The sequence below is a fragment of the Telmatherina bonti genome (genome assembly GCF_933228915.1).
Source record: "Telmatherina bonti genome assembly, chromosome: 2".
Taxonomy (NCBI): domain Eukaryota; kingdom Metazoa; phylum Chordata; class Actinopteri; order Atheriniformes; family Telmatherinidae; genus Telmatherina; species Telmatherina bonti.
This window is the reverse complement of record NC_136620.1, coordinates 4,995,021-5,020,832: the sequence shown is the minus strand read 5'-3', so window position 1 is coordinate 5,020,832 and position 25,812 is coordinate 4,995,021. Positions and strand designations below refer to the sequence as shown.

The 25,812-nt window shown below is 47.0% G+C and overlaps 1 protein-coding gene across 1 annotated transcript in view; it reads left to right on the top strand.

Moving 5' to 3' along the window:
- Positions 1–25,812, top strand: part of LOC306766721 (diacylglycerol kinase zeta-like) — a 47,590-nt gene that overhangs the window by 5,627 nt on the left and 16,151 nt on the right. Inside the window, exons 7-26 of the mRNA XM_079254542.1 lie at positions 3,232–3,303; positions 3,384–3,500; positions 7,874–7,948; positions 9,259–9,360; positions 9,476–9,558; positions 10,319–10,379; positions 10,559–10,672; positions 17,866–18,006; positions 18,083–18,161; positions 18,521–18,576; positions 18,651–18,713; positions 18,881–18,954; positions 21,290–21,401; positions 21,580–21,779; positions 21,912–22,012; positions 22,289–22,380; positions 23,445–23,514; positions 23,591–23,631; positions 23,857–24,038; positions 25,271–25,351. Coding sequence (XP_079110668.1) covers positions 3,232–3,303; positions 3,384–3,500; positions 7,874–7,948; positions 9,259–9,360; positions 9,476–9,558; positions 10,319–10,379; positions 10,559–10,672; positions 17,866–18,006; positions 18,083–18,161; positions 18,521–18,576; positions 18,651–18,713; positions 18,881–18,954; positions 21,290–21,401; positions 21,580–21,779; positions 21,912–22,012; positions 22,289–22,380; positions 23,445–23,514; positions 23,591–23,631; positions 23,857–24,038; positions 25,271–25,351 — 1,916 coding nt within the window. The remainder of the gene's footprint in view (positions 1–3,231; positions 3,304–3,383; positions 3,501–7,873; positions 7,949–9,258; positions 9,361–9,475; positions 9,559–10,318; positions 10,380–10,558; positions 10,673–17,865; positions 18,007–18,082; positions 18,162–18,520; positions 18,577–18,650; positions 18,714–18,880; positions 18,955–21,289; positions 21,402–21,579; positions 21,780–21,911; positions 22,013–22,288; positions 22,381–23,444; positions 23,515–23,590; positions 23,632–23,856; positions 24,039–25,270; positions 25,352–25,812) is intronic.

The window sequence follows — 25,812 nt, the reverse complement described above, 5'->3', positions numbered from 1 at the left end:
AGAATAAATAAACTTTTCAGAATGTAGGAAAATATGTCATTTTAAAATTTTTTTATTAAATTATATCTTTCTATTATTAATCTTGATAGTTTTGCAATAGATACATTTTCAGTACATTCTTCATAATTAAATGAGAAATAATTAAAATAATTATGTATTGATTTTATTTATATACTATAATAATAATTTCTGGAAAACACCGTGAGTTGTAACATCACGTTTGTAAGGCGGAGAATCAGAACACACACATGATATTACACACATAACATGCAAAACATACACGGTATGACATGATGCAGATACGCGGTCAGACATGATGCAGATACGCGGTCAGACATGATGCAGATACGCGGTCAGACATGATGCAGATACGCGGTCAGACATGATGCAGATACGCGGTCAGACATGATGCAGATACACGGTCAGACATGATGCAGATACGCGGTCAGACATGATGCAGATACGCGGTCAGACATGATGCAGATACGCGGTCAGACATGATGCAGATACGCGGTCAGACATGATGCAGATACGCGGTCAGACATGATGCAGATACGCGGTCATACATGATGCAGATACGCGGTCACACATGATGCAGATACGCGGTCAGACATGATGCAGATACGCGGTCAGACATGATGCAGATACGCGGTCACACATGATGCAGATACGCGGTCAGACATGATGCAGATACGCGGTCAGACATGATGCAGATACGCGGTCAGACATGATGCAGATACGCGGTCAGACATGATGCAGATACGCGGTCAGACATGATGCAGATACACGGTCAGACATGATGCAGATACGCGGTCAGACATGATGCAGAAACACGGTCATACATGATGCAGAAACACGGTCAGACATGATGCAGATACGCGGTCAGACATGATGCAGATACGCGGTCAGACATGATGCAGATACACGGTCAGACATGATGCAGATACGCGGTCAGACATGATGCAGATACGCGGTCAGGCATGATGCAGATACGCGGTCAGGCATGATGCAGATACACGGTCACACATGATGCAGATACGCGGTCAGACATGATGCAGATACGCGGTCAGACATGATGCAGATACACGGTCAGACATGATGCAGATACGCGGTCAGACATGATGCAGATACGCGGTCAGACATGATGCAGATACGCGGTCAGACATGATGCAGATACGCGGTCAGACATGATGCAGATACGCGGTCAGACATGATGCAGATACGCGGTCAGACATGATGCAGATACGCGGTCAGACATGATGCAGATACGCGGTCAGACATGATGCAGATACGCGGTCATACATGATGCAGATACGCGGTCACACATGATGCAGATACGCGGTCAGACATGATGCAGATACGCGGTCAGACATGATGCAGATACGCGGTCAGACATGATGCAGATACGCGGTCAGACATGATGCAGATACGCGGTCAGACATGATGCAGATACGCGGTCAGACATGATGCAGATACGCGGTCAGACATGATGCAGATACGCGGTCAGACATGATGCAGATACGCGGTCAGACATGATGCAGATACGCGGTCAGACATGATGCAGATACGCGGTCAGACATGATGCAGATACGCGGTCAGACATGATGCAGATACGCGGTCAGACATGATGCAGATACGCGGTCAGACATGATGCAGATACGCGGTCAGACATGATGCAGATACGCGGTCAGACATGATGCAGATACGCGGTCAGGCATGATGCAGATACGCGGTCAGACATGATGCAGATACGCGGTCAGACATGATGCAGATACGCGGTCAGACATGATGCAAGACCAACACAGGACAGTCGTACGCTAGAAACAAGGGACCAGACCCAGACCAGACCTAGACCAGACCTAGACCAGACCAGACCCAAACCAGACCCAGACCAAACCAAACCAGACCCAGACCAGACCCAACCCAGACCAGACCCAACCCAGACCAGACCCAACACAGACCCAGACCAAACCCAAACCAAACCAGACCCAGACCAAACCCAAACCAAACCAAACCAGACCCAACCCAGACCAAACCCAAACCAGACCAGACCAGACCAAACCAGACCCAGACCAAACCCAAACCAAACCAGACCCAACCCAGACCAAACCCAAACCAAACCAGACCAAACCAGACCCAGACCAAACCCAAACCAGACCAAACCCAATCTAAACCAAACCCAAACCAAACTAGACCCAAACCAGATTTGAGATTTGTTGAGTTTTTTTTACTACCAGTTAATATTTTCATATCTCCCTCTTACCAAAAACATTTAGAAAAATCAAGAAATTTGTACCTGTGTCATTTGTGATTTTAAGTAAGTTGTAGAATATCTCCAGTGAAAACCTGACTTACTGGGAGATCAGATGTTAAAGTAATTAAGGTAATTGTATAGTTGATAAGTATGGTAAATATAATTTCCAATTGAAATTCAAATTAGACAAATATTGCTTACATCAGAGTGATCTGAAAAAAAAGGGCGTTACCCTTGCAGTTTTCCAGATGAGAGGAATGGATCATGGGTCTATAGACCAATTAAACTGATCGGTCAAGACAGACACTCTGGATCCAAGCTTGAGAAATTTAACCCCGAAGCCAGGGGTGCCCAAACTTTTGATCCTCCAAGGGCCAAACTGAAAGTAATTCAGTGAGCCATGGGCCAAACACTGCAGCTTTAAGGATGAGACACAAGCAAATGTATTAAGTTATTTTAGTTATTGTTCAATATCCCACTTTGGGCACCCCTGCTCTAAGCCATCTGGACACACACTGCTGTTGTTTTTAAGTTCATTTGTTACTTGTTGTACATCTGAATATGAATATGCTGGTATGTCTCGCAGTCAGACGGGTCTGTAGATTTCCTGGATTATCCCTGCTCGACCGCATCGTTTCTAAAACATAACCAAGTCAAAAGCAATCCATGGAAGACGTCTTCCTTTCACATCAATAGCCTTGAATCAAACATGTTAATCGGATACTTTAAGCACCTAAAAAGAAAGTTTCCCAACAAAATAAATTTAGTTGAAATTTAAAATGAATTTTTTTACAACTTTATTTAAACGCACAAATATGCATTTACAGTTGAACAATGTGTGAGTTTATACCGAGACCATAAAGATCTATTCTGACCCTGAATGATATTCACTCTGACCCTGTTCTCCTACGTATCTCTCCGACCCGGTTCTCCAACACGGTTCTCCAACCTGGTTCTCCAACCCGGTTCTCCGACAGGGCTTCCAGCAGAAGTTTTCATTCCACAGCAAGGAGATAGTTGCCATCAGCTGCTCGTGGTGCAAACAGGCGGTGAGTTGTGGGAGAACGCCGGCGGATGGAGGGAAACGTTGTTGACTGTCACTGAGATGGACTTTCTGTCTGGGTTTCAGTATCACAACAAGGTGACGTGCTTCATGCTGCAGCAGATAGAAGAATGCTGCTCGCTAGGAGCTCACGCTGCCGTCATCGTCCCCCCCACCTGGATCATCAGAGTCCGAAGACCTCAGGTACAGAGACAGACATGTCCTCACCGTGTGGACATGTCCCCAGAGTGTAGACATGTCCTCACCGTGTGGACATGTCCCCAGAGTGTAGACATGTCCTCACCGTGTGGAAATGTCCTCACCGTGTGGAAATGTCCTCACCGTGTAGACATGTCCTCACCGTGTAGACATGTCCTCACCGTGTAGACATGTCCTCACCGTGTGGACATGTCCCCAGAGTGTAGACATGTCCTCACCGTGTTGACATGTCCTCACCGTGTTGACATGTCCTCAGAGTGTAGACATGTCCTCACCGTGTGGACATGTCCCCAGAGTGTAGACATGTCCTCACCGTGTGGACATGTCCCCAGAGTGTAGACATGTCCTCACCGTGTGGACATGTCCCCAGAGTGTAGACATGTCCTCACCGTGTTGACATGTCCTCACCGTGTTGACATGTCCTCAGAGTGTAGACATGTCCTCACCGTGTTGACATGTCCTCACCGTGTGGACATGTCCCCAGAGTGTAGACATGTCCTCACCGTGTTGACATGTCCTCACCGTGTTGACATGTCCTCAGAGTGTAGACATGTCCTCACCGTGTAGACATGTCCTCACCGTGTAGACATGTCCTCACCGTGTGGACATGTCCCCAGAGTGTAGACATGTCCTCACCGTGTGGACATGTCCCCAGAGTGTAGACATGTCCTCACCGTGTTGACATGTCCTCACCGTGTAGACATGTCCTCACCGTGTGGACATGTCCTCACCGTGTAGACATGTCCTCACCGTGTAGACATGTCCTCACCGTGTGGACATGTCCCCAGAGTGTAGACATGTCCTCACCGTGTGGACATGTCCTCACCGTGTAGACATGTCCTCACCGTGTGGACATGTCCCCAGAGTGTGGACATGTCCCCAGAGTGTAGACATGTCCTCACCATGTAGACATGTCCTCACCGTGTAGACATGTCCCCACCGTGTGGACATGTCCTCAGAGTGTAGACATGTCCTCAGAGTGTAGACATGTCCTCAGAGTGTAGACATGTCCCCAGAGTGTAGACATGTCCTCACCGTGTAGACATGTCCTCACCGTGTAGAAATGTCCTCACCGTGTGGACATGTCCCCAGAGTGTGGACATGTCCTCACCCTGTACACATGTCCCCAGAGTGTAGACATGTCCCCAGAGTGTGGACATGTCCCCAGAGTGTAGACATGTCCCCAGAGTGTAGACATGTCCTCACCCTGTACACATGTCCCCAGAGTGTGGACATGTCCCCAGAGTGTGGACATGTCCCCAGAGTGTAGACATGTCCCCAGAGTGTAGACATGTCCCCAGAGTGTAGACATGTCCTCACCGTGTAGACATGTCCTCACAGTGTGGACATGTCCTCACCGTGTAGACATGTCCCAAGAGTGTAGACATGTCCCCAGAGTGTAGACATGTCCTCACCCTGTACACATGTCCCCAGAGTGTAGACATGTCCTCAGTGTGGACATGTCCTCACCGTGTAGACATGTCCCCAGAGTGTAGACATGTCCCCAGAGTGTGGACATGTCCTCACCCTGTACACATGTCCCCAGAGTGTAGACATGTCCCCAGAGTGTAGACATGTCCTCACCGTGTAGACATGTCCCCAGAGTGTAGACATGTCCTCAGAGTGTAGACATGTCCTCAGAGTGTAGACATGTCCTCACCGTGTGGAAATGTCCTCACCGTGTGGACATGTCCTCACCGTGTAGACATGTCCCCAGTGTGGACATGTCCTCACCCTGTACACATGTCCCCAGAGTGTAGACATGTCCCCAGAGTGTAGACATGTCCTCAGTGTGGACATGTCCTCACCGTGTAGACATGTCCCCAGAGTGTAGACATGTCCCCAGAGTGTAGACATGTCCCCAGAGTGTGGACATGTCCTCACCCTGTACACATGTCCCCAGAGTGTAGACATGTCCCCAGAGTGTAGACATGTCCCCAGAGTGTAGACATGTCCTCACCGTGTAGACATGTCCCCAGAGTGTAGACATGTCCCCAGAGTGTAGACATGTCCTCACCGTGTAGACATGTCCTCACCGTGTAGACATGTCCTCACCGTGTAGACATGTCCCCAGTGTGGACATGTCCTCACCCTGTACACATGTCCCCAGAGTGTAGACATGTCCTCAGAGTGTAGACATGTCCTCAGAGTGTAGACATGTCCCCAGAGTGTAGACATGTCCTCACCGTGTGGACATGTCCCCAGAGTGTGGACATGTCCCCAGAGTGTGGACATGTCCTCACCGTGTGGACATGTCCTCACCGTGTGGACATGTCCTCACCGTGTGGACATGTCCTCAGAGTGTAGACATGTCCTCACCGTGTGGACATGTCCCCAGAGTGTAGACATGTCCCCAGAGTGTAGACATGTCCCCAGAGTGTGGACATGTCCTCACCGTGTAGACATGTCCTCACCGTGTGGACATGTCCTCACCGTGTGGACATGTCCCCACCGTGTGGACATGTCCTCACCGTGTGGACATGTCCCCAGAGTGTAGACATGTCCTCACCGTGTGGACATGTCCTCAGAGTGTAGACATGTCCTCACCGTGTGGACATGTCCTCAGAGTGTAGACATGTCCTCACTGTGTGGACATGTCCTCAGAGTGTGGACCGGGACCGGTGCTCTGTCAGCTCAGGCTTACATCAGTATGGCCTTTATTAAACCGGTACTCCATTTGCTCAAAACTAGTTTCCTACAGCCAGCGGAGGAAGACGCCGATCTCACCAAAACAGTACCTTAATACAGCGACCATGTGGAGGATGAACCTTTGGACATGGCATCCCTGATAGAGCTCAGGTTCCGGGTAACGTAGAATAATCCAGACAGGCTGAACACATCAAACACATCTCACTGAACTGATGTCCCTGCCTGCTGAAACAAGCGCACCCCAACTGCTTCCTGGTCCAGCGGTGCACAGAGGAGAACACACTCCACCCAATAAGAAGACGACTTTGGCTGCCTTCTTATTCTTAAGGAAGCTGAGATGGTTTAACGTCTGCACCAAGATGTTGCATATCTTCTATAAGTCTGTTGTGGAGAGTGCAGTCAGCTTTGCAGCATCTGCTGGGGTAGTAGCATCAGAAGCAGAGACTTGAAGAGAATCAACAAACTGATCCAGAAAGCTGCTTCTGTGCTTGGAGGAACTCTGGAGCCGCTGGAGCTGATTGTCCAAAGAAGAATGCTGCACAAGCTGATGAAGATGATGGAGGATTCTTCACATCCTCTCCACAACACAGTGATGAAACAACAAAGTGTGTTCAGTGAGAGGCTTCTTCAGGTCCCATGTAAGACTGAAAGATACAGAAGATCATTCCTGCCAGCAGCCATCAGCCTCCGGAACAAGACCTCCTCTAGTTATTTATTATTATATACTACAATATTTCCCTTTGGGGATTAATAAAGTATTTTTCATTTAATTTCATTTCATTCATTTAATTTATTTCATCAAAAAAAAGTGTGCCAGTGGCAGCTCCTCAACAAAATCTAGACAGAGCTTGCAACCTGAGGCAGACCCAGAAACTGATCCACTTTAATGGTGGAAGCGCATGTTCTGGTCTTTCCAAGACTCCCGTAAGCTGGACCAGAAATATCTCTCTGTCCCTGCAACAAGTGCCCCATCAACATGCCGCAGGGCGTGTCTGAAGCCAGGCGCAGTTGACAGGCTCGTCTTCCTCGCCAAAAATGTGTTGATTAAACAAAAAACAGTAATAATAATGTATGTTTGAAATATACCTTTAATTTTGTTGACATTCAGGGATTTCTGAAAACTGTTTTGTATAAAAGTGGTCAATTGTATTGAAAAACATGTTAAGTAAAATGAAACTTGAATTTTTATTACCTCATTCCCAAAATGGGACATTGTTTTGGTTATTTATTGTCAAAATACTCTGAAAGGACCAACTATTTTTCTTCCAAGAGGAGGCACTTTTATTAGTTTTTTATGTTAGAATAAAGTTAAACAAGTGAGGCCAATTCTAAAAGGCTAAAAACTGAAAAACTAGCGCACTGTGGAAAAGCACTATGTGCAAACATGTTTTTTTCTTTGTTTATAATTATACATGTTCATTGTTTACAGTGGCAGCACCTGCAACCTCTTTTTACAAGCTGGTTTCATTGCTTGTTGCACGTAAAATTCAGATTAACTCATCGCTTGACTGCAATAAAAGCTTTTTTTTTTTTTTTAAACAGGGGAGAGAATCGATTAAAATCTGATTTGGTTGGGAAAAAAAAAATCAGAAATTTATTTTTTAGCCTTATCGCCCAGCCCTACATGTAGACATGTCCTCACATTAAAATATGTCTTTATGGTGCGGACAGATTACATGCTGGTGACTGTCTCTTACTGTTTTCTGCAGACGTCGCTGAAGTCGAGTAAAAAGAAGAAACGGACGTCTCTAAAATGCAACAAGACCAGTAAGAAAGGATCTGAGGTGAGACGATGCAAGTCTGCACTAGACCTTCTGAAGAAGTTCTGGTCCGGAGGACGGTTAGGTGTCGATCTGGTCCGGAGGACGGTTAGGTGTCGATCTGGTCCGGAGGACGGTTTAGTGTCGTTCTGGTCCGGAGGACGGTTAGATGTCGTTCTGGTCCGGAGGACGGTTAGATGTCGTTCTGGTCCGGAGGACGGTTAGGTGTCGATCTGGTCCGGAGGACGGTTAGATGTCGTTCTGGTCCGGAGGACGGTTAGATGTCGTTCTGGTCCGGAGGACGGTTAGATGTCGTTCTGGTCCGGAGGACGGTTAGATGTCGTTCTGGTCCGGAAGACGGTTAGATGTCGTTCTGGTCCGGAGGACGGTTAGATGTCGTTCTGGTCCGGAGGACGGTTAGATGTCGTTCTGGTCCGGAGGACGGTTTAGTGTCGATCTGGTCCGGAGGACGGTTTAGTGTCGATCTGGTTCTGAGGACGGTTTAGTGTCGTTCTGGTCCGGAGGACGGTTTAGTGTCGTTCTGGTCCGGAGGACGGTTTAGTGTCGATCTGGTCCGGAGGACGGTTTAGTGTCGTTCTGGTCCGGAGGACGGTTTAGTGTCGTTCTGGTCCGGAGGACGGTTTAGTGTCGATCTGGTCCGGAGGACGGTTTAGTGTCGATCTGGTCCGGAGGACGGTTTAGTGTCGATCTGGTCCGGAGGACGGTTAGGTGTCGTTCTGGTCCGGAGGACGGTTTGGTGTCGTTCTGGTCCGGAGGACGGTTTGGTGTCGATCTGGTCCGGAGGACGGTTAGGTGTCGTTCTGGTCCGGAGGACGGTTTGGTGTCGTTCTGGTCCGGAGGACGGTTTGGTGTCGTTCTGGTCCGGAGGACGGTTTAGTGTCGATCTGGTCCGGAGGACGGTTTAGTGTCGATCTGGTCCGGAGGACGGTTTAGTGTCGATCTGGTCCGGAGGACGGTTTGGTGTCGTTCTGGTCCGGAGGACGGTTTGGTGTCGATCTGGTCCGGAGGACGGTTTGGTGTCGTTCTGGTCCGGAGGACGGTTTAGTGTCGTTCTGGTCCGGAGGACGGTTTAGTGTCGATCTGGTCCGGAGGACGGTTTAGTGTCGTTCTGGTCCGGAGGACGGTTTAGTGTCGTTCTGGTCCGGAGGACGTATTGGTGTCGATCTGGTCCGGAGGACGGTTTAGTGTCGATCTGGTCCGGAGGACGGTTTAGTGTCGATCTGGTTCTGAGGATGATTAAATAAAGTTCTGTTTCTGAGCACAGATCAGGGGAACCCATTGGAACTGTGAATATTAATTGTTTTGCCTTCCAGCTCCAAGATTGCCGCTGGAAACCATTCCTGGTGAAGCCAATCCCTTCGCAGCTCATCAAGCCTGTGCTGGTTTTCGTGAACCCGAAGAGTGGCGGGAACCAGGTACCGTTCTCTCTCTCCTTGCCTGAATGGTGGAGCTCTGAAACCTCCAACATTTCTTCTGGAAGTCTCCACAGACTGACCCTCTGGTTTTCTCTGCATCTTACTTGTCTTTCAGGGAGCAAAGATCATTCAGTCCTTCATGTGGTACCTGAACCCTCGACAGGTGTTCGACCTGACCAAAGGAGGACCCAGAGAGGGGTAAGACCGTCCTTCTCCATGATTTGTCCTTCTGATGTGACAGACTGAGAAGTTATCTTCCTCAGTGTTCTGTATCACTGGTTTCAGTGAAGGTCACAGTAGGGATGGTTCTCACTGCTGGACTAAAATCCCATGGAAGACCTTCTGGTGGTACTTCGCTCATAGGGGTTGACAGGTTCTCTTAGCTATGATATATCTTGGGTCAGTTACTGTTTGTCATTGGAGTTTGGTACCCAATCTCTGGGAGGAAGTTGAGTTAATTCCCCCAATCTGACCAGCATCCTGGCACCCCTTGTTGTAGCTTACAACAAGGGGTTGCAACACTGAGTTAACAGCTGTTTCATTGTTGATTTAGACTGAGAGTATCAAAGCCTTGTCTTCATGTAGTCTGGCTCCCTATTGTTACTAGAGTAGCACCATTCCAACATGACCTTTTTTGTATCTTGAGTGTTGGGCGTTCCAATGGTTCCTCAGCACCCAATGCATACCTTGTTTGACTGGAAAAGTCATGATATGAGGTAGTTTAGCTGAACCATTAATGTTCTTTCCTAAAGACTTGACTGAAAACTGGAACCATAAAAGTTCCACTGTACTTGTCCAATTCAAACTCTGGTCCCCTGTGTGGGAGATATACTTCCTTCACCCACCATCCCATCTCCGCTGGATAAGATGGGTGGTTGTTCCTTTCCAGCTCGAGTCCTCTACCAGAAACCTGGAACCCTGGAAACCTTGGTTCTGAATGTTGTTTCAACCCCTGCAGGTTGGAGTTGTACGCCAAAGTGCCCAATCTGAGGATCCTGGCCTGTGGAGGCGACGGCACAGTGAGTCCAGACCACATGGAGAACTTCTGTTCAATACTCAATAATCATTACAGGCTCTGGTTCTTAGGATGTTCTCTCTTCCTACACCTGGACATCTCAGCTCAAACATTCAGATGTTTTATTTGTATATTGATGAACATGATGTAGTTTCTGGCGCGTGTGTCCCTGTTTGGTTCCAGGTGGGCTGGATCCTGTCAGTGTTGGACCAGCTGAGGCTCCACCCCCAGCCTCCTGTGGCCATCCTTCCACTGGGGACCGGCAATGACCTGGCAAGGACTCTGAACTGGGGCGGGGTGAGTCCTGCTGGTCAAACTGTACCCAGAGACCTATTATTTAATAAGAATATAAATTATTGTTTATTAATTTTTGAAAAAAGTTATGTTTTATTTCTTTATATTTAGTATATCTCTTTGTCTTCATTTATTTATTCAGAACAAAATAAGTAAAATTGATTTATCTATTTACAGCTTCTCTGTTTATATGTTTTATTGATTAATGATTTAAAACAATTAATTTATATACATATTCATGTATATGTTTTTATTTTTTTTTCACAATAAGCCTTCACCTACAGGACATCCATTGCATGTCATGATCTATATCATTGTAAACGAAGACTGGTGTGTTGTTACTCTGAAGGTGAGGTCAAACTGGCCACTAAATTATAACCTCCCTCAGGGCACCGTGGTATCTGACTCCATGGTTGTAAACCCCCTTCGAGGGAAGAGTGTGTGCTGGTAAATCAGATCCCAGATGTCTGGATGCAGACATCTCAGGGCCTCTACACATTATCTCTGTCTGTAAGGGGGAATAAACAGATACTGTGTAACTAAGATTAAGTTCTTAAGTTCGTCCTGACCTCTTCAGGTCTACAAAGCAAAAATCAGAAATGAATATATGCGAAGGACTATGAATGAAATGAGTACATAAAACTAGAAAAATGACATTTCCACAACTGTCCCATCCATCAGTCAATCAGTCCAAAGCTGTCTCTTTCATTATTGAAGGATATTTTTGATCTTCAGGGGAGGGGTGACGGCTCAGGGAGGGGCTGGGGGACTTCAATGCTCACGTGGGCAATGACAGTGAGACCTGGAGAGGAGTGATTGGGAGGCATGGTCCCCCCCCCCCCCTCTGAACCCAAATGGTGTTTTGTTATTGGACTTCTGTGCTCGTCATGGATCGTCCATAACGAACACCATGTTCCAACATAAGAGTGTCCATATGTACACCTGGCATCAGGATTCCCTGGGCCGCAGTTCGATGATCGATTTTGTAGTCGTATCGTCGGACCTGCGGCCACATGCCTTGGACACTCGGGTGAAGAGGGGGGCGGAGCTTCAACTGATCACCACCTGGTGGTGAGTTGTCTCAGATGGTGGGGGAGGAAGCCGGTCAGATCTGGCAGACCCAAACGTGTTGTGAGGGTCTGCTGGGAACGTCTGGCTGAGTCCCCCGTCAGAGCGAGCTTCAACTCCCACCTTCAGCAGAGCTTCAACTATGTCCCGAGTGAGGCGGGGGACATTGAGTCCGAATGGGCTGTGTTCCGTGCCTCTATTGCTGAGGCGGCCAGCCGGAGCTGTGGCTGTAAGGTAGTTGGTGCCTGTCGGTAATCCCAGGACTCGTTGGTGGACACCAACAGTGAGGGATGCCGTCAAGCTGAAGAAGGAGTCCTATCGGGCCTTCTTGGCCTGTGGGACTCTGGAGGCAGCTGATGGGTACCGACAGGCTAAGCGGCATGCGGCTTCGGCTGTTGCCGAGGCAAAAACTCGGGCATGGGAGGAGTTCGGCGAGGCCATGGAGAAAGACTTCCAGATGGCTTCGAGGAGATTCTGGTCCACCATCCGGCGGCTCAGGAGGGGGAAGCAGTGCTCCATCAACACTGTGTACAGTGGAGATGGGGTGCTGCTGACCTCAACTCGGGACGTTGTGGGTCGGTGGAAGGAATACTTCAAAGACCTCCTCAATCCTACCAACATGTCTTCCGACGAGGAAGCAGAGCTGGTGGACTCAGGGGTGGACTCTCCTATCTCTGGGGCTGAAGTCGCTGAGGTGGTCAAAAAGCTCCTTGGCGGCAAGGCCCCGGGGGTGGATGAGATCCGCCCGGAGTTCCTTAAGGCTCTGGATGCTGTGGGGCTGTCCTGGCTGACACGCCTCTGCAGCATCGCGTGGACATTGGGGACAGTGCCGCTGGATTGGCAGACTGGGGTGGTGGTCCCCCTTTTTAAGAAGGGGGACCGGAGGGTGTGTTCCAGTTACAGGGGAATCACACTCCTCAGCCTCCCTGGTAAGGTCTATTCAGGGGTCCTGGAGAGGAGGGTCCGCCGGATAGTCGAATCCCGGATTGAGGAGGAGCAGTGTGGTTTTCGTCCTGGTCGCGGAACAGTGGACCAGCTCTATACCCTCTTTGGGGTCCTGGAGGGGGCATGGGAGTTTGCCCAACCAGTCTACATGTGCTTTGTGGACCTGGAGAAGGTGTTCGACTATGTCCCCCGGGGGCTTGTGTGGGGGGTACTCCGGGAGTGTGGGGTACCGGACCCCCTTGTACGAGCTGTCCGGTCCCTGTACGACAGGTGTCAGAGCTTGGTCCGCATTGCCGGTAGTAAGTCGGATTCGTTTCCGGTGAGGGTTGGACTCCGCCAAGGCTGCCCTTTATCACCGATTCTGTTCATAACTTATATGGACAGAATTTCTAGGTGCAGCCGAGGTGTTGAGGGGATCCGGCTTGGTGGCCTCAGGATTGGGTCCCTGCTTTTTGCGGATGACGTGGTCCTGTTGGCTTCATCTGGTCATGATCTCCAGCTCTCGCTTGAGCGATTCGCAGCCGAGTGTGAAGCGGCTGGGATGAGAATCAGCACCTCCAGATCTGAGACCATGGTCCTCAGACGGAATAGGGTGGATTGTCCTCTCCGGGTCGGGAGTCAGGTCCTGCCTCAAGTGGAGGAGTTTAAATATCTCGGGGTCTTGTTCACGAGTGAGGGAAGGATGGAGCGTGAGATGGACAGACGGATCGATGCGGCGTCTGCAGTAATGCGGACTCTGCGCCGGTCTGTCATGGTGAAGAAGGAGCTGAGCCAGAAGGCGAAGCTCTCGATTTACCAGTCGATCTACGTTCCTACCCTCACCTATGGTCATGAGCTGTGGGTCGTGACCGAAAGAAGGAGATCTCGTATACAGGCGGCTGAAATGAGTTTCCTCCGCAGGGTGGCCGGGCTCTCCCTTAGAGATAGGGTGAGGAGCTCAGTCATCCGGGAGGAGATCAGAGTAGAGCCGCTGCTCCTCCGCATCGAGAGGAACCAGTTGAGGTGGCTCGGGCATCTGGTCAGGATGCCTCCTGGACCTCCCTGGTGAGGTGTTCCAGGCACGTCCCTCTGGGAGGAGACCCCGGGGAAGACCCAGGACACGCTGGAGGGATTATATCTCTCGGCTGGCCTGGGAACGCCTCGGGATCCCCCCCGCAGAGTTGGCAAATGTGGCTGGGGAGAGGGAAGTCTGGGTTTCCCTGCTTAGGCTGCTGCCCCCGCGACCCGACCCCGGATAAGTGACGGAGCATGGATGGATGGATTTTTGATCTTCATAAATTAGTCATGTCCAAGACTGGAATAAAGGGCAATTGACTTGCTCCCCGTCTTAAACATCCAGGTCGCAAAAATTTCTCTAGATCCAAAGTTTATCTCCATTTTTCACTTGGATACTAGAGCTACAACTATCGAGTACTTTTGGAATCGGGTTTTTCTACGAGTAATCGAGTCCTCTAATGATTATGTTTTAAAATGTGTTACTTTGGTGCAGCCGACGTGTTTGTGCTCAATGTGTGGAGAAACAATCCTCAACCGATCGCGAATTCCTGCCTTTTAAAGGATAAAAAGAAGAATTCCCGTAGAAAGAAGGAGTGACTTGTAAACATGTCCACAGTAAGAACTAGCCGATGTCTTGGTGGACGACACGCCTGTTAAAAGTGTGTCTGTTTAATCCGGAATAAAAGTTTGCTGCAGGAACAGAGGCTCCGCCACACGCTGCCTAAAACATGCGCTTTGACTCTGCGTGTGTGCAGGAGAGACAGATGAGGGACGGATTACCAGACGGTTAGCGTGCGTTAGCAGCCGACACCTCGCCATGCCTCGTCACTGCTGACTGATATCACAGGTTAGAACTCTGAACATTTTACCAGCCGCTGCTGCTGCTGGTATAAATCATGAAGCTGGATCTCCTCCTGGAGCGGTGAAGTGGGGGGGTTTTCCTTCCAGCTGCTGCAGCATTAAGACCTGCTTTACAGCACACACACTGCACTACGTTTTCTGTCCTTTTCAGTGTGAAATGGTCCCACACTGCCACTTTTTGGTCTTTTCCTCCCCTCTTCTTCATTCTCTGCCATTAGAGACCAAAGCAAGGAGGATCTTCAGACAGAAAGCAAAGCGCTCGCCGCTGCTGGTGGAAATGTCCGTCATCAGTCCGGCTGAAACAGTCAGACTGTACAGACACACCGTAGGCCACAGGCTCTGCTTTTATACATTTTATACATGTTTAGATGTTTTATATGTTTACTGAAACAGTGATGTCGTCCCTCCGAACAGCGCAGTAGTCTGAGAATGCCGCCATGATGCAGAAATTAACATATATCACTACCTGATGTTAATTAAACGACGCTTCGAGGTAAATAATTTGCCTTGATCAGTTAATAATCGTAGTAATCGTTGCAGCCCTATTGGATACATTAAATAGTTTCCTCCTAGAAGTCTCTGGGGGTCTCCTGAAGACCTGCAGCTTCTCCTTGAATCCCCGTGCCGAGGGCTGAGCCGGTTCTTGACCAGTCCCCCCTCTGATGGTTCGCTACATCCGACGTTGGATCTTCTCCTGCGGGTCTTCGGCTTGTTTATAGAAACATGAAATTCTCTGCTGACCATGTCGTTGTCGCCTCTACAGGTGAATCATGGAGGCGTGTTTCTTCCACATGGAATACTCTGACTTAAGCTGGAATCGGATTTTGTTTTCTCTCATCACTTTCTTTGCTTCTGCGTACTCCTTTCTCCTCTTCATCTCTTCAGGAGCGTAATTGTGATCAACATATAATTTCTGACCATCAAGGATCTTTTGATTATGTCCTCTTTACATTTGTAGCTTAGAAATCTTACTATTCTTGACCTCAGCGGCGCATCCTGGGTGTGTGGGGCCCAGCGCCCGGTGGACTCTCTCCACTTCATATTGGTATGACGTTGGTACGAAGTTTCTTCCAAAGCATTCCTTCCATGTAGCCACTTAGAGAATGTGCCCTTCTTCGGGCCCTGCCTGATCCCGTGCAGGCGACTGGTTTTCCTTCTTGGTCAGCCTGTTTTTCTGGAGCAGTATCTGAAGGTTACCAAGTTCGCACGACTTCCTCCACGCTTTGAACCCGGTCCTCCGCCACTTGTCTCTCCGCCTTGTCAATTCTACCATTCACAACTTTGGGGTCTTCCCTAATGGCGCATAAACTGTCCGCCGTCTCACGTCTGAACTCCCTCATCTCCCGCAGAACAGCATCCAACTCCGACATTTTGTCGTGTACTGGCGTTGTTTCAGTAGGTAGCTCCTTCTGCTCCTGGCTGCTCGTCGACGTTTTCAGGGTGTAAATGTCCGTTTCCAGTCTTGTTTTTGTTTTTCCTTCTGGACATAATCTGACCCCGAGGTATTGTCTCGCTTTCATTGGCAACTACGTCAGGCTTTGGGCTTTTATTTAACGTTTTAAGGGGAACAGTCCCGTGTTGCCATGTTCGACCCGGATCCGGAACTCCACCCTTCTGTCCAAGATATTTAACCTCATTAGAGCACATAAGAGGCTTGTCCCACAAGTAAAAGGTGGCAAATGGCACATTTTTGTCTTCTTTGCTTCTTACAATCATCATGTTGCTCTTTGTGGGTTTATACGTTACATTATGATTCATACCAAAGTCCGAACAAATTTTTACCAATTGTTGCATCCCTGCACTGTATGGGCTGCTTATCACCAGATTATCTGCATACATGAGATGATTCTCAACTGTTGTTCCAACGACACCGCCCGCTTTACACCTGTTTCATTGTGAGGATAAGTCATCAATGTAAACATTAAATAAGACTGGAGATTGTCTGACAGCATTGCTAACATAAAAGGGCTCAGACAAAGTACCGTCCCACTTTGATTTGCGTTCCAAAATACTGGAACCCGAAACCAGATATTAAGGTACACCTCTATTGATAAATTTCATAAATATCTTATAATGATTTACTCTATCACATGCTTTTGTTGCATCAAGAAAGCACAGAAAAACTGAAGAATTCAGACTAAGATATTTTCCAACTATTTCTCTAAGTGATTATTTGCACACATCTGTGCCGTGCCTCTTTTTAAATCCAAACTGATCACTTGTTAGCATGTTTATTCCTAGTTGTGTATACAATATGTTCTCTAAGACTTCTGACAGAGTGCTGGTGAGCCATTCGGCCTGTAATTTTGCAAGCTATTTAATTTAGCAACCTTGTCTTAAATGACGGGAACTAAAACAACAGAGGTGATGGAGTCAGGCAAGAGTCCATGAATTATAAACCCTGTAAAACACACAGACGGCAGAGGACATAATATATAACTTGAATACTTCAGATGCTCTGCTGTTATACTGTCCAGTCCACAGGCTTCACTGGTACGGACTACCAAGCCTTCATCCCTGTCAACATCCTCAACGACAACATTCTCCCTTTTCACACAGTTAAATATGGCACTGTAAAGCTTGCATCACCGCTCTGCAATAGCTATAGCTATAACAGAATTTAAAAATACGTTATTAATCCCCAAAGGGAAATTCAATTCAATTTCAAATTCATATTCAAGCACTCCTTCACATGATTGATGTCCTGTTGTGCGCTTCTGTGAGCAACATTGTGCCGGGTCTATTTGGGCAAACCTCAAACAGAACTTTGAGGCTTCAAAGAGCAAAATCTGTTATTAGAAGCAGAACAATTTCATCGTGACTCACTGTCCTCATTCAAACAGCAATAAAGTTCAACAGTTCATCTTCCACCATGATTTTACCGTGATCAGTTTTGATTATCTCTGGTTTAATACGAGAGAAGGAAATGCCAGCCGTCCAACGCTGCTCCACTGACGCCTCGTCTCACTACTATTTACTCATTCATTTATTTCCTATTTCACTTTTGAATACTGTTTAAACCTGTTAAGGTTTAAACAAATGATGCCGGTTTAAACCAGATTAAACCAGATTACTCTGGCTTAATCTGATTTAAATTATCTCGAACCAAATTAAACTGGTTTAAACCTAATTTGTACATGTTTAGTAGAGGTTAAACTGGTTTTAACAGGTGGGGAAACCAGCTACTCTGGGAGCTCTTTAAATCTCCATCTTTTAAATGTCTGCTGTGTTTCTGTTTCCTGTTTGTATAAAACCATAAATAACTTAAAACAGAGCAGTTTGATTCCTGGCTGATCTGTGGACTCCCGGTGCTCCCTCCGTTTCAGGGCTACACAGACGAACCCATAACAAAGATCCTGTCCCACGTGGAAGACGGAAACATTGTCCAGCTGGACCGGTGGAACCTGACTGTAGAGGCGAACCCTGAGGCCCGGCAGGAGGAGCGGGACGAACACCAGACCGATAAGGTGACGTTGTCCTAACCCACATTACAGAACTCTCTGTTTCCACGTTTCTGAGGGTTTTTCTGCTTCTCCTTCTTAGCTTCCCATTGATGTCTTCAACAACTACTTCAGTCTGGGCTTTGATGCTCACGTCACTCTGGGCTTCCATGAATCCAGAGGTCAGTGGCTTCAGGATCAGAGGAAATGAATGAAGACGTCTGGTTAACAGTCCACGTCCTCCGGTCCAGTTGTTACAGGACACTTTGCATTTTTCCAGACCTGCAAACTGCAGTTTTTTCATTCTACAATCTTTTGGCAGATGCTTTTATTCAAAGCGACTTATATGATCAGCCAATCATAATTTGCCTAACCTAAGGTTGTGTGTGGAAGGAAAACTCCACAGAGAAAGGCCACTGTTCAAACCCCCCCCCCCCCCCCCCCCCCAGGCGAGACTCAGACCAGCAACCTTCTTGCTGTGAGGCCACAGTGCTAACCACTCCGCCACCGTTCTGCTGATCGCTCTTGTTTTGTTTTCCAGAAGCAAATCCAGAGAAGTTCAACAGTCGTTTCAGGAATAAGATGTTCTATGCAGGGGTAGGTGTCTTCCTCACTCTGCCGATGAAGCTCTGGACATGTCTCTCACGTCCATCCACATATATGTCTTTCAGACGGCGTTCTCTGACTTCCTGAGTGGGAGCTCCAAAGACCTTGCCAAGCACATCAAAGTGGTGGTAAGGAAAACTCTTTCTGGCTAGAAGCCCAGAGACACACCCACCCCTACATCCACATCCAACCAGTGCACCAGTGTCCACACCAGTATCCTCATCAACCACAAAAAAATCAGTTACATGATCAAACCTGACTGTCTCTTCTTCATCCTCCTTCTCTCGCTCCTCAGTGTGACGGCACAGACCTGACAGCCAAAGTCCAGGAGATGAAGCTACAGTGTCTCCTCTTCCTCAACATCCCCAGGTATGCTGCTAAATAAGTAATCCATTATTTGTCTGAAGTAATCTATTACTTATCTGAAGTAATATTTTACTTCTTTGAGTATTCTGAAGTAATCCGAAGTAATATATTACCTATCCTTAGTAATGTGTTACCTGTCCGGAGTAATGTGTTACCTATCTGGAGTAATGTGTTACCTATCTGGAGTAATGTGTTACCTGTCCGGAGTAATGTGTTACCTGTCCGGAGTAATGTGTTACCTATCCGGAGTGAGTAATGTGTTACCTATCCGGAGTGAGTAATGTGTTACCTGTCCGGAGTAATGTGTTACCTGTCCGGAGTAATGTGTTACCTATCCGGAGTAATGTGTTACCTATCCGGAGTAATGTGTTACCTATCTGGAGGAATGTGTTACCTATCCGGAGGAATGTGTTACCTATCTGGAGGAATGTGTTACCTATCCGGAGGAATGTGTTACCTATCCGGAGTAATGTGTTACCTATCTGGAGGAATGTGTTACCTATCTGGAGGAATGTGTTACCTATCTGGAGGAATGTGTTACCTATCTGGAGGAATGTGTTACCTATCTGGAGGAATGTGTTACCTATCCGGAGGAATGTGTTACCTATCCGGAGGAATGTGTTACCTATCCGGAGTAATGTGTTACCTATCCGGAGTAATGTGTTACCTATCTGGAGTAATGTGTTACCTGTCCGGAGTAATGTGTTACCTGTCCGGAGTAATGTGTTACCTGTCCGGAGGAATGTGTTACCTGTCTGGAGGAATGTGTTACCTATCCGGAGGAATGTGTTACCTATCCGGAGGAATGTGTTACCTATCTGGAGGAATGTGTTACCTATCTGGAGGAATGTGTTACCTATCTGGAGGAATGTGTTACCTATCTGGAGGAATGTGTTACCTATCTGGAGGAATGTGTTACCTATCTGGAGGAATGTGTTACCTATCTGGAGGAATGTGTTACCTATCTGGAGGAATGTGTTACCTATCTGGAGGAATGTGTTACCTATCTGGAGGAATGTGTTACCTATCTGGAGGAATGTGTTACCTATCCGGAGGAATGTGTTACCTATCAGGAGGAATGTATTACCTATCCGGAGTAATGTATTGTCTATCTGGACTAATGTATTACCTATCCGGAGGAATGTGTTACCTATCCGGAGGAATGTGTTACCTATCTGGAGGAATGTGTTACCTATCAGGAGGAATGTATTACCTATCCGGAGTAATGTATTGTCTATCTGGAGTAATGTGTTACCTATCTGGAGTAATGTGTTACCTATCTGGAGTAATGTGTTACCTATCTGGAGTAATGTGTTACCTATCTGGAGTAATGTGTTACCTATCTGGAGTAATGTGTTACCTATCTGGAGTAATGTGTTACCTATCCGGAGGAATGTGTTACCTATCCGGAGGAATGTGTTACCTATCCGGAGGAATGTGTTACCTATCTGGAGGAATGTGTTACCTATCCGGAGGAATGTGTTACCTATCCGGAGGAATGTGTTACCTATCCGGAGGAATGTGTTACCTATCCGGAGGAATGTGTTACCTATCCGGAGAAATGTGTTACCTATCTGGAGAAATGTGTTACCTATCTGGAGGAATGTGTTACCTATCTGGAGGAATGTGTTACCTATCCGGAGGAATGTGTTACCTATCTGGAGGAATGTGTTACCTATCTGGAGGAATGTGTTACCTATCTGGAGGAATGTGTTACCTATCTGGAGGAATGTGTTACCTATCTGGAGGAATGTGTTACCTATCTGGAGTAATGTGTTACCTATCCGGAGGAATGTGTTACCTATCCGGAGGAATGTGTTACCTATCTGGAGGAATGTGTTACCTATCTGGAGGAATGTGTTACCTATCCGGAGGAATGTGTTACCTATCCGGAGGAATGTGTTACCTATCCGGAGGAATGTGTTACCTATCCGGAGGAATGTGTTACCTATCCGGAGGAATGTGTTACCTATCTGGAGGAATGTGTTACCTATCTGGAGGAATGTGTTACCTATCTGGAGGAATGTGTTACCTATCTGGAGGAATGTGTTACCTATCTGGAGGAATGTGTTACCTATCCGGAGGAATGTGTTACCTATCCGGAGGAATGTGTTACCTATCTGGAGGAATGTGTTACCTATCTGGAGGAATGTGTTACCTATCTGGAGGAATGTGTTACCTATCCGGAGTAATACATTACTTGTAGATGTTTGAAAGTTCTTGAAGAAAAAAAAGTATAACTTCTGTGTCTGAAACGTTCTGTATGATGGTCCACGTGAAGGGACCAAACCTGGTTTGGTTTCTGTGTTCAGTCAGACCACTATGTGTTCTGGTCTAGGTACTGTGCCGGGACCACGCCATGGGGTCACCCCAGTGAGCATCAAGATTTTGAGCCTCAGCGACATGATGACGGCTGCATTGAGGTCATCGGATTCACCATGACTTCTCTGGTGAGCTCCTCTCGATTCATATGGACCACATCAAACCAGGTCAGACCACATCAGACAAAACCAGACCAAAATAGGTCAGACCACATCAGACCAGGGTACATCAGCTCAGACCACATTAGACAACCTCAGATCGTAGTTATAGGCTCCGCCCCCAGCTGATGTGTCCTGTGGTGTGCAGGCCACGCTGCAGGTGGGGGGCCATGGCGAGCGTCTCCACCAGTGTAAGGAGGTGACCCTGACTACCTATAAGCCCATCCCCATGCAGGTGGATGGGGAACCCTGCAAGCTGGCCCCGTCCATCATACGGATCAACCTGAGGAACCAGGCCAACATGATCCAGAAGGCCAAGAGGAGGATCTCCATGCCCCACCTCAACGAGTAAGAGTTGCCATGACGACAATGTGGGCTCAGTTGTGAGTCCGCTGGTTCTGGGCATAACTTCAGATGTGTGTGTGTGTGTTCCTCTTTAGGTTAGTGTGTAAATGCAAGTGTGTGTGTGTTTGTGTTCAGCCAGCAGCCTGTTCCAGAGAAGCTGCAGATCCGGGTAAACCGGATAAGCATGGCGGCCTACGAAGCTCTGCATTATGACAAGGACCAGCTGAAAGAGGCTTGTAAGTTTTAGATCCAGATCAGGTAGACCCTCTGTGTAGTGGATCAGAAAACCAGATTGGAGTGTTCTTCACCATCCTGCAATGTTAAAACCAGCTTCCAGATTGTGTTTTGCGCCATGGGCCGAATTTATGAAGCCCCAGTTTAAGTTGACCTGGTTCTGGTTGCTAAAGTCCTGTTAATGTTTCCATTGTCCTTAAACTGGAACATCCCTGGAAAGGTGCAGTTCTGTGTTGGACTCAGTCTGCCTCTGACTACATCTCTTCCTGGTTCTGCAGCAACGCTGCTAGGAGTCATCACTGTTCCTGGAGATAGCGACCTGGAGACATGCCGCCTACATATCGAGCGCCTCCAGGACAACCTGGACCAGGTGAAGCAGGAGCATCTTTTTGTATTCCTTTCCATTTGTCATCCATCCACCCAAAAAACATTTTAATCTGTAGCTCAAAGCTTTAAGGTTCAAGCCAGCTCGTCCAAAGTTTGACATGTTTGACATGTTTGATATTAGCATTATGTCAGCATGATATTAGCATTACGTCAGGATAATATTAGCATTATGTCAGTATGTAATTAGCATTACGTCAGCATGATATTAGCATTATGTCAGCAGGATATTAGCATTGTGTCAGTATGATATTAGCATTACATCAGCATGATATTAGCATTATATCAGTATGTAATTAGCAATATGTCAGTATGATATTAGCATTATGTCAGCATGATATTAGCATGATGTCAGCATATTAGCATTATGTCAGTATGTAATTAGCATTATATCAGTATGATATTAGCATTATGTCAGTTTGATATTAGCATTATGTCAGTATGTAATTAGCATTATGTCAGCATGATATTAGCATTACGTCAGCATGATGTTAGCATTATGTCAGTATGATATTAGCATTACATCAGCATGATATTAGCATTATATCAGTATGTAATTAGCAATATGTCAGTATGATATTAGCATTATGTCAGCATGATATTAGCATGATGTCAGCATATTAGCATTATGTCAGTATGTAATTAGCATTACGTTAGCATTATATTAGCATTATGTCAGCATGTAATTAGCATAACTAGGACAGAGAAAACAATAAGTTATAAATATAAAATTACAAAAATGTTCCAAAAATATTTTACCGAAACTCGTTTTCATGGTTACAGGATTTTATGAGAGTTCAAAGGTTTTTACCTGCATGAAATGGACGCACCCAAATGGAGGTTATTACATCATGTTGGTACAGGGGTTTTGGTTCTGTCGCAGGAACATTGGGCGTTGGTGTCAGACTTCCTGTAACAGTGTTCATCAGAGCTCTGTTCTCGGCTGTTTATTGTTTCTTTTAGTCCACCACTTTCCTGCCTTCTTGAAAGCTGTAACAGGAATGAGGTCCATCAGAACCAGTTCTCAGGCTTCTTTCTGTGTTCCTGCAGGAAAGTGAGGACAAAAAGGAAGACAACCTTTCATCACAGAAACTCTCCATGAGGTGGTGTTTCCTCGACTGTAAGTCTGAACCGACAGACTGCACTTCACCAGAGTCTAGATCTCCTCAAAACCCTCATCTGGTTTCTGTTTCCAGGCACGACAGCAGATCGTTTGTACAGGATCGACCGTGCTCAGGTACGTGGTCCAGAACAGAAATCCAAACAGGATTATGTTTTTCATCTGATCTGACAAGTTTTTTATAGGACAGGTTTAATTCTTGATGGAGGTCTGAATCCGATGGTTTTTCACTCCACAAGAGGCTAATTTTAAAACCCTTTTCTTGCTTTCTGAACAAGACAAACTTCTGTTCTCCTTCCGGATGGAACCTTTTCATCTGACTTGTGATGGATGTTCTTTTAGGAACACCTGAACTACGCAACCGAGATCTCTCAAGAGGAGCTCTACATCCTGGACCCAGAGCTGGTCGTCAAGGAGACGGTGGGCACCTCCCCAAGCATGCCTGACCTGGTGGACTCTGAAGAGCAGAGACAGTTTGCCTTTCCCAGCTCCTCGTCTTCCCCCAGCTCGTCCACTGGACCCAGGTGAGTCAGTCTGGTGAAGTTTGTTTTTTAAACTTTCTGTTATCTTGGGCTCCAGCATCTGTTGCCATGGTGACAGCCCAGAGAGATGCTGATCTCGGCTTTGTCTTGGTCATCAGTTGATCTTGATCCATAACTCAGATCTTTTAGTAATCGGGGATTTTCAGAGAAAAATAAACTGGAAGTCAACCCAGCTTCCATCCAGTCGTTTTTCTGGTTTATCTGTGTCGAGTCGAGGAGACAGATCTCCTGCTCCATCCTTCCCTCACTGTTGAACAAGACCCTGACATACCGGAACTCTACAATTGGAGCATGACCTCATTTCCGACCTGGAAAGGTCTCCACCCTTTTTCAGCTCAGAACCATGTTCTCAGCTTTGAAGGTGCTGGTTATCATCCTAGCAACTGTGAATTGCTACAGGATGGAAATTATGACCCGATAAAACCAACAGAACCACATCATCTTAATGCAAAGAGCAGAGACCCAATCCTTTTTTCTTTTTTTTCTGAAGTACTCAGGATTGGGTCTCTGTTGTAAGAGTCTGTCAGACCAGATCCTCTCAACACCTTGCCTGATCCTAGAGACTGTCCATTAAAGCCCTGAGAAAAGTTGGTAGTCAGCGGCCCCCATCCTCACCATACACAGACGGAGCACTGAGCTGCAGGATGCTGGACCAGAATCTCCTTGAAGCCTTCCGGAAGTCCTCCACAGTTTCTCCAAACTCCTCCCATGCTTGGGTTCTTGCTTCAGCGACCGCCAAAGCCACGTTCTGTTTGTCCTGCTGATACTTACTGACGCAATCCGACTTTGCCGCGGTAAAACAATCCCAGGAAGTTGTGTATAATCCTTCGTTTCTATTGATCTCATTAAACCTAAACTGGAGCAGACAGAGCTTCATTAGGTCGTTTCTGCAAAACCAGCCCTGAGGAGAACAACTTTCCAAAGTCGATGTAAAGTTGTGGGTGGAGATGAAGGTGGTGCCTCAGACCTGAGTGCCAGGGGTTGTCATGACAACTGTCTCAGAGGCAGGATGAGTTGACAAGTTGAGTTGACTTGTTGCAATCAGAAATGGCAGTGAGCTTCTGCTGCTGTTTGAAGTGCTGTTTCCATGGCAACATTGATGTCTGCATCTCTGACAGTCTATTTTCTGTCAGTGAGACACTTGTTGAATGACCATTGGTCCTCTGATCAGTGATCAATTGATCAGAGGACAAGGACGTGTCACGCTGCTAAAGAAGAATCCGTCTGTCTTTTAGGAAGAGGATTTCCAGCGACAGTTCGGTGGACACCTCCACTCAGAAGACATCTCTCTGCAGGTAAAGACTTTGGGTCCAGAGGAAGAACTAAATCCAGTTCTGATCAACTGAAACTTCTGTCACTGATCATATGTATTCACATTTATAAAAACATATTTAACAGCTTCCTGCAGCATAAATAAAAATCTGTATAAAAATAACTTTTTAAAAACAAAAAAACATGATTAAATTTTTACAGAATCTTGATTAAACGCTGGAAGAAAAGCCCAGATCTCCTCTTCAAGCTCTGAGCATGCTCAGATCGGGTGTTTCTTAATTCAGGGTCTGCACACTTCCAAGTGCAGATTCGTCAGCTGCATGCGACATCGCCAAGAGCTGTCTCAATTCAGAGGCTCCTTCGAGTCCACCCTTCAAATCCGCACTTTGTTTGGCTCCAGATCAGCTTAAAACAAAGGATGCAAGAGATGCATCCTAAGCACCCTCTCCTATCCCAGAATTCATTGCGTTCCTGACAGAAAAGA